The sequence below is a fragment of the Halyomorpha halys genome, unplaced genomic scaffold (assembly GCF_000696795.3).
Source record: "Halyomorpha halys isolate HHAL.00 unplaced genomic scaffold, Hhal_1.1 Scaffold158.1, whole genome shotgun sequence".
In the NCBI taxonomy this organism is placed as follows: domain Eukaryota; kingdom Metazoa; phylum Arthropoda; class Insecta; order Hemiptera; family Pentatomidae; genus Halyomorpha; species Halyomorpha halys.
The window spans coordinates 133,207-142,698 of NW_027107138.1; the positions used below are offsets into that span (position 1 = coordinate 133,207).

The 9,492-nt window shown below is 30.3% G+C and overlaps 1 protein-coding gene across 1 annotated transcript in view; it reads left to right on the forward strand.

Annotated features, from left to right (window-relative positions):
- The window catches only part of cad (caudal), a 36,391-nt gene extending 28,183 nt beyond the window's left edge, over window positions 1-8,208 (forward strand). Inside the window, exons 2-3 of the mRNA XM_014417490.2 lie at window positions 6,475-6,620; window positions 7,001-8,208. Of these exons, the coding sequence (XP_014272976.1) occupies window positions 6,475-6,620; window positions 7,001-7,105 (251 nt within the window). The 3' untranslated portion in view covers window positions 7,106-8,208. The remainder of the gene's footprint in view (window positions 1-6,474; window positions 6,621-7,000) is intronic.
- Window positions 8,209-9,492: the final 1,284 nt, after the last annotated feature.

Here is a 9,492-nt window from a genome sequence, read left to right on the forward strand (position 1 = left end):
CCCATAATGGGCGGGAGCGAAATAGGACGGTAGGAAGATGGATATTCAAGTGGCTTGGAGGGTTTGGGAAACATTTTTATTATAGACATTTTCCAAGGGTCAGGGAAATAGGTGGATCGGAGTGTAGCATTATAAATATAGGTAAGGAATAGAATGGCTTTACGAGGGAGCTGTTTCATACCATATTAACGGAGAATTTATAAATGTGATTGTCGGATTTAAATAATCCGAATTTTTCGGTTATTTTTTGAATTTATGTAAAGTCGGGGTCGGGGGTCTCATTTTCTGATGCCCACCCTTGCCGCGGACACCGGAAGACCCCGTAGACGCTGCGACTGCAATGCCGCCCCAGCCTATGCACCATTAGTTAATACTTCTTGGGAGAGTCATCTCTATTTATTATTAAATTGCTGGTATGGCGAAAATAGATCGCTTTTCACACATCATTCTTGCAAATTAAATGTACGGCTTTCAGCTATAATTTTTACTTATCAAGTGGTATAATAGCCAGAAAAGTCTCACCATTTTCAGCCCACCCTTTTCCACACTAATAATTTGTATTATCTTAAAATACACTGGAGATACCTCAAGTATAGCACGAGCAGGTCCCGATGTAAACAGTCATTATTATCAATAATCTTTTATGTACTAATCAGCCCATCTCTAATCTCAAATTTCTCGTTATTCTGAATAGTTATAGGCTACATCATTCTGGGTGAAAGGGAGGGGTTACACTATAATTATTTATTCAGTTCCCCTCATTTATTCACCCACTGCAAGATCCTGTTCTAAGAGGCTATACCATTTTAGAAGGATTAACGTTCCGAGTATCAAACTCTTTCAAAACTGAGAGATAGGACTCATGCCGTTTTTACAGGAAATCGGGAAATAGTTTAAATGAAGTTAGATGGAGGGTGAGCATTATAAGTGACTAGGGAGCGATTGGGACTGTGATTGCCTAGGGGTGGGGGTGGGGAAATATTAAATCACCAAGGGAGGGGGTGGTTGGATGCTAAACGGAGCAAATGGCGAAGGAGCCGTCTACAGCACGCTTGGGACCCATTGCGGTAATTGCCGCTGTACCCCACAACTCTCCCTTCTAGGCAAATTGGGTGGGTGCCTGTTGCATTGTCAAACAAACCATACAACTGTTAACACCAATCATTTCTTCAACACAACCTCATTTATTGTTTCCATAATTTGACCTTGTACAAATTATATAAAAACTAATTCACCAAGGCCAAGCAATCAAGTTTTATTTATGGAGGATCTAGTCATTTGTGGATTATATGAAGTTTTAATTTATAAATCGAATTACAACTGTTAAAGATATTGTTTTAAAATCACTTTGTTAAAGGGCGTAGAAACAGGGATGTGAGGGGGTTGCCTTGGTCACCGGGTATTATTATCAAGGGGCCTCCAAATATTTTAATATATCATATTTCATTTATAAATTAAATATATAATTTATATATTATAAATTAAATCTTATTTGCCAATAAAAAAAATATATTTACATAACTTTTAAATTTTGTTTTAGTATTAATTTTATATTTATTTATAGTTTATTGTATTTCATCTCCTTAAAACCTAATAAATTTATAAAATTTAAAGATTGCTTGTATATCGAAGATTCAATCATACGAATAGGGAAAATAGTGTATCATATCCAGTTTTCGTTTTAAAGAGAAATATTTAGTTAGATATCTTGTTTCCCTCATTTTTTCTCCAATATAGCTAATTACATCAGATGAGTTCATTTGAAAATGTTATACACATTATAAAATGTGAATACTAACACAAGTAGTGTTGTAACAGGAACTAAATGTCAGATATTAAAAAAAAAAAAATTAAAAGCATTAAAAATTAGACAAATAAAAATTACATTAAAATCCAATAATGCAATATTAATGCCCTGAAATATTAAACTATTTCTTTATAGCTAAAGTTCCAAATCAATATTGTTCACAAATATTCTGAATTCCGTTTGGTTTGGCCAAGTCCCTAATAATATTGAATATATCCTCTTCTTATAGCCTACCGTATAAAATCATAATATTAGAATTTTATGTCTAAAAGTCGCTACTTATGTGAGCCATTAAATACAAAAGTGCCACAAGTCAAAACTGGAGTTAGCGGAGATATTCAACACATCAGTTCTATTAAGATTATGGTTAGGAATAACAACATTCTCACTTATAAATAATTATTCCTAATCACGATGACTTTATACAGTCAGTAATTATTTAGATCATTATTTTTTTATGATAATGGGTTGTAATATAAAGAGAATTACACAACTTAAGTATAACCCAATTTTGCTTTTAACGGCCCATGTTATCTGTCAAGCAATTAAATCTTTAATATTTAGTTTTAGATGGGACGTATTAATTAAGAAATTATGTCTATTCGAATGCTTATAATTGTCGTTATCAAAACTACCTTAAAATATAATGTCGACTCTCTTCCTTTGTCCTGTAACATTGAAGGAACCCACTGTTTCTAAATTCTGTTAAATTGATTCGAATTTGGGTCATTCTTGTAACATGTGTTAGATCTGCGTTTTAAACTTTTTACGCTCAGGTGTAAATCGACAATGTCCAATCCGATGTAAACAATATGAATTCCATTGTTGATTTTAGTGAATACGCACGGAGCATTACACACTACTTTCGATTTTGTAGACACCGTTGTATATAATATAGAGAACCTTTGTATCTTGCAATTTACTTTAGGGAAGAGTTTTATATTTCTAATAGCTATGCCTTAGAATTAGAATCGTATAAATGATGTAATATCATCATACATTTGAATTTTATATAAATTGATTAAGTATTATGCACGAGATAAGGAAGTGTAGAGTATCAACATTTAAGGAAAAATTACAAGTTAATTTAAAAAAAGATTATTCCTTAATCTTAATTTATTTACAAGGAGTTCATACAGATTATTCTGTCCAAGGTTTTTAGAATTAATTATTCCTGACTAACATTGATCGTTAAAGATTAAGAATCTTAAGATTTTAGTCCTCATTCTGAGAAATAGAGCTAGATTCGGTTTGCGAAAATTATCAATCTAACTTTTAGCTTATATGTAAAAATATAATTGAATATGATAGAAATAGGAGTAGGGCGCGACCAAATCCTGCTAGTATGGTCTCTTACTAGTGTTATGGCCTGCCAAGATTCATTTTTTAGTGGAAACCTATAGCTATCAAGCACTCAGTCTACTGTCAAAAAATTCAATATTTATATAATTATACGAATGAACCCTATTATTGTTATGTACATGAACATTTTATTAGGCTTATATGTTAAATAATACTGGTATTGTCCAATAATCCATACAAATAATTTCAAAAACAATTACAGTAGGTTTTATGAGCTCTACTCATGAAAAAAAAGGCCCGTCTGCACATTTGCCTAACTGGAAGTGTCCACGCATGTGTGTGGACTGGGTATTTAGATTGGCCTGTACAAGCTTGCCTGTAATTGTTGCTGATTTACCCTAGTGTCGATTTTCAAAAGCAAAAAATCAAAGAAAGCTTTCGGCAAATAATGCATCCATGCATTGATGCTTATTATTGTGAACTGCCAGAAGATATCTCTTTCCGTTTTTTGAAGAATTAAAGAATTTTTCCAACCTTAGGGATCAGTCATTAACTTCAGTTTATATATGTATACATATTTTAAAGGAACGATAATTATATTCGCACAGCAGAAAAATAAGAATTTATAATTAAAATGTTTCGCCTTTCAGAGTGGCAACAAAATTATCTTGTTAAAGAACGACAGATTCCCTCATTCATTGAACCATTAGAAAAGTAAAAAGTACAGAAACAAAGCTGATTTTATTTAGAGCTAAAAGAGATTATCGTAACAGAAATACATAAAATCCTTAGCGGTGTGGGAAAATAATTTAACGAAACCAAATTTATCTGTAAAATTCAAATAAAATGTAGTAAAACTGTATAATCATTAGGGAAGGAACGAATTATTTGCCGATAGGTCTAGTTAAAAAAAGATTCACAATTGTTTTTATTTTATTTTTAATCCCAGTTTACTTTTAAAAAATTTCCAAACATCCTTAATACTACTAATGTCAAATTTTAAAAGGAACCATAATCACAAGAACTAATCCTTCCATTTTTTGACAAATGTTTTATATTAGCCAGTTAATCTATAGACGTTTACGGTACAGCGAAATATTTTTAAAAATTATAGTCACGAAATCAGATTTTGAGGACAAGTGTGCTGTTCCCAAGACAATAAATCTTATTTCTTCAAAACATTTCCGACTGTAAGCTACAGTAATGCATTAGTAGTTTATGTCAACATATGATTACTTTTGAAAAATAACTTTCCTCAATTATATAAATCTTACCTTAAGCGGCAATAAATTTTAGGCTTCATTCGAAGGCGTTATTCCTTTTAAATAAGGAAATTGACGATTTAATCTAAATGCGGACGGGCACGTCGATAGTTTCCGCTTTTACGTCCATGGCACATCAGCTGTAGCGGGTCGGAGGAAATTTACCTGCAAGTATTTTTATCTGGTGTGTACTGGATTAAGGGAGCGGTGTTGTGGCTATCTGAGATGAAAGGGGCCGCCCCTTGTCATCGCAGCCGACGGGTAAGCTACCTTATCGTCTTCGGCTCAGCCTATCATCTCTTCGTGTATCAGCCGACCTTAAGCCTCTATATCAATATAGCTCTCCTCTTTTGTTCAATATCGACCAGATCACTAACAGATAACTGAATAATTAAAAGTGATTCCAAAATCATCATATTTCTATCACAATCGCGAATCGTGCAGAAACGTAATTGATTAGTACTAAAGCCTAAGAGGAGAAAAAGTTATTCTACCCCAATTACTTAAATAAAAACTATGTATAATTACTAGTCAAAATTGATGAGTCTGCAGTATAGTATAGTATAGTATAGTATAAGTATAGTTAAGAGGAATAAAAGATGGCAGCTGTTTCAAAACGTTAAAAAAAAATAATTTTTCATTCAGAGCCCCATATCTTCAAAACTGCCTACAGCACTAGAAAACCTAATAGAACATAATTTAAAGAAGAGCAAATGTGCTAAAATATGAACCCTAATATAACTTTTTACGTTCAATAGTTCTCAAGATATAGTTTTTTTTAAAAACAACATTTTAAAAAAGGCATTGAAAAATCAATAGTTCGTGAATTTATTTAGGGAAATCTAGATCTCAGGAAAAAGTTTAAGCTTGAGTTTTTCGATTTCTCATCTTTTTAATCATTCTATTCTTGCTAAAAACTCATAATTTATTTGTATTTCTGACCATAACTATCCGTCATTTACAATATTATTTTTGTAACATCTTCATTGAATTTTCTTTAGCACTAAAAATTATCTGATATTATGTATACATCCTAAATGCTGTTAGGGCACATTTTAGACGTCATTTAGTCTGACCTGTTGTATTTTCCAGTTATTATTTTATTTACTTAATGATTGGCCCTTCCGACTACAGTACGCGCTTAGCACCGGAGGACCGAGCTATGCTGTAATTTTTTTATTATTTATGCTATGTAATTTTTTTATTCGTTGTAAGTGGAACAAAAAATACAATAGTCATATTTTCTACTGCTATTCAGTCATATATTTAACAATAACTTCACTTTTTATTAATTCAGAAGACTGATGATCACAAAAATAGTATAATTAATGGCGAATTTTTTATTTAAAAAAATATATTTTTTATCAATATTTAACTGAACTGTCACTACGTTCATTACTTCAATTTAATGATGATTGTTTCGCTATTTTTCGTTCAAACTTATTCTCAGTTGTCTGCGTTTTTTATCACAGTTACCCATGGATAAAGGGTTAAGCCAATCGATTTATGAAATCTGAAAATATTTCTAAGAGATTTAATGTTTTTTTTTAAACTTCAGTATTGAAAAAAAATATAATATGCCTCAGTAATTTAAGCAATAAATAGTACAAAAAAAAGTTAACTTAAACAAAATTTAGGTCTTAAGTCCACAGACCTATTTTGATCCTAATCTGCTCACAAGTCAAATAGTTAAATATATTTTAATGCATTTATATCCAATTATTAGATTAATACATCACAACATTTGTAATTGTTAAAATAAGACGTTAATTATTCCCTAGGTCTAAGTTAAATTGCAAAAATTTTAGACAAACATAACTATCTTACAAAATTAATTATGGCCAGGCATCTTTTAGAACATCAATTAACATCATGTCCAGCTAACAAGTTTGATTTCATTAATTTATTTTATGTCTTGATAAATACACATTCTTTTATATTCCCGTCCACTTCTGGAAAAAAAAAAACTTTCTGTGCTAATAAATCTAATTAAAAATAAATATATTTTATATTAATAGATTTGTTATGAAAATTTAAAAAAATTAATAGATAAAAACCCTTATTTATCACCAATTAATCATCATTTTAATTTTTTTGTTACAGGTAAAACCAGGACAAAGGACAAATACAGGGTGGTTTATACGGACCATCAACGGCTTGAGTTGGAAAAGGAATTTCATTTTTCCAAATATATTACAATCAGGCGAAAATCAGAACTGGCATCATCTCTTGGCCTTTCTGAGAGACAGGTAAGTTCACACTCCTAAATATTAAAACATTTTAAGTGAGATAAAATTTTATTATTAAAGCTGTGGTGACTTAGCCTAGTGCAGAAAGTTTAATTATTACCAACTGTCATGCAAGGAGGTGGCCAGGCAGACTTATCCCTTAACCCAATATAACCGATTTAAAATATTTTTGCATAAAAGTGTAAATATTAAACATTCTTATATTTGTGATATTTTTAAAAATTTTAATTTTAATTAATTTTTTTTCAATTTTATTACCATGCTTCATTATTAAAATTAAAACTTCTGAAAAAATATTAAGTTTAAAAATTAATTAAAATTATTTTTTTTTAGTTTTACTGTTTTCTATTAGATTTTAATAATTGTGAAATTTCTTACAGGTAAAAATTTGGTTTCAAAATAGACGAGCAAAGGATCGGAAGCAGGTCAAAAAGATGGGAGAAATGGTTCATAAAGAAAAGATGCAACAATTAGCGCTCATTTAGCAAGAAAATTACATAACTTTATAAGTTTTTTAAACCTGTACATGTGCAATGAAGCGTTATATACACAGATCACAAATTGCTGCCTTCCTATTTAAATATTTTTTTTTTTAATGAGAGAGAAAAAGTGTTGTTAAATCGAGAAGGAGAATAATTTTATATAATGTAATATATAATTGTAATTATCTCGAATGATAAATTGTTGTTAATAATTTAATTTTAAGGTATAAAGATATTAAATGAATTGAAATCAATATAGCTTGTTAAATTGTTAATTTATCATATATTGTATTTTAAAGAATTCTCATGTGATACCGAATTTATGGATAAATTTTATTTATAAAACAATTTTAATATTTATTAGCCGGGCAACAACTCATTGAAATTGCAATTAACACAAATACATTTTTATATAAATGTGTATATGCAGTGGACCGTAAAAATTTTAATATTTCAAGATGGTCAGGGTTGCAATCAACAAAAGAACAAATAGTTGTCGCCTTCTGTCCAACCTTCCGTTTTTGAACTATAGGACAGAAATACCTCTTTTAGGACAAATATTTCAGCAAATTTACTTTTTAGACAATGTTCTTCAACATTTTCTAGTCTTATTGGTAGTTTTTAAGATATAGAGCTCCGAATGAAAAATTAATGATTTTTTAAGGTTTTTGAAACCGCCGCCATTTTTAATTCCCCTGAACTATACTATACTGCAGACGCATCAATTTTGATTATATTTTGATAGTTTTCATTAAAGTAATCAAAAATTGGGGTGAGATAACTGCCTTTTTTTCTTCCCGGCTCTTGTACTATGATGAAGCCCTGCAAAGTGGGGCGAAACATCGGACATTTAAATAGTTTTAAACTATTTGTTCTTTTTTTTACCACAACCCTGACCATCTTCAAATATTCAAATACATTTTAATTCATTCATTACTTTTTTTTTATCATTATATTTTTATACACCATTTGCCTGAATATGTTCATATTTATAATATACGAGAAGTTACTAGTTTCTCACTCTGAATTGTTATATATAATATATAATATAATTCATACCCATCAAAATATATTTTGCTGGTTTTTAAAACATTCATTGTTAGATGGTTTGTGTTATGTTTTACTGCAAAAAAAAAAAAAAAAAAAAAAAAAAAAAACGAAAAGCTGTATATATCAAGTTAAAACATGTTTGTATATCCATACATATACAATATTAAGATGTAAATATGATTTGAGCTTAATTTATACTTCCTTTTACTTCATAATTAAGTCCCCATATGCTTTATTCCCTATATTTATATTAGTTAACTATATGTTGTAATATGTTTCAGCTTTGTACATTAACAATGATACCAGGGCCGTGTTGTATAATAAAGTACAAACTAATACTATTAGTCTTTTCGATTTAGCCTAATACAATTACACTGGTTTGTACAATAGTAACTCGTCCTTTAGTACTTTTTAACTCCTGTAATATCACAAGGGGGTCACGGAAGCAGCGTGGTTACGACATCGAGTCCCCGGTCCTACCCGGGATTTTTTCAAGCATATAAATGTGCAATACTCACTCACAACCTCCACCGGGGCTTTTGTGAGGCCCGTAAGCCAATGGGTGGCCCTCACAAAAATAGGCGTGGGAGTGACGAAACCACTTTAAGAAAACCTCGTCAAGAGATGCGTGATGTATTTCCTACGTACATTGCGCGAGGTCTGAGGACCTCAATGGTCTGTCGCGCCAATAATATCACTAATTAGTCCTCCCTATTATGAAAAATTTAAGTATAAGTGCAATTACCACACTAGTTGCTATACTTGTATTATGAACTAATACTATTAACTTTCATTATGAAACTGGGCCCAGATTGTCAGTTAACTGATATTGTAATACAGAAGCAATTGGTTATACATAGCTATTTGCAGCAATGTAGGAATCAAACCACTTTTCGCCAATTTTTACATTTCAATAAATACATATATCCCTGCATTTGGACATGCATCTAAGTATGTAAATATATATGTGCGTGCATATATATAGTTTTATGTAAATATTATCAATTGACTTTTAAATAATAAACTCTGTTACAAAAATTCAGTTGTTTTTATTGTGTTTCTCTCTATAACTAAATTTTTAATAGACATATTTATATAACCTAGTACAAGAAATAGTGAAAAAAATAAAATATATATATATTATTACAGAATAATACTATACTTGAAGTTATCACTGTCATAGGCTATTATCAACAAAATGATGATCGAAATTCTATTTGCGCAGGCTAAATGTTGCGGCAGTGACATTTTTTGAAAATATTAATGGTAATGTTATTTTATGTAAATAAAGTGAATTAAGGTTTTAAAAGACTTTGAAAATAATCAATAACTATTTTAAA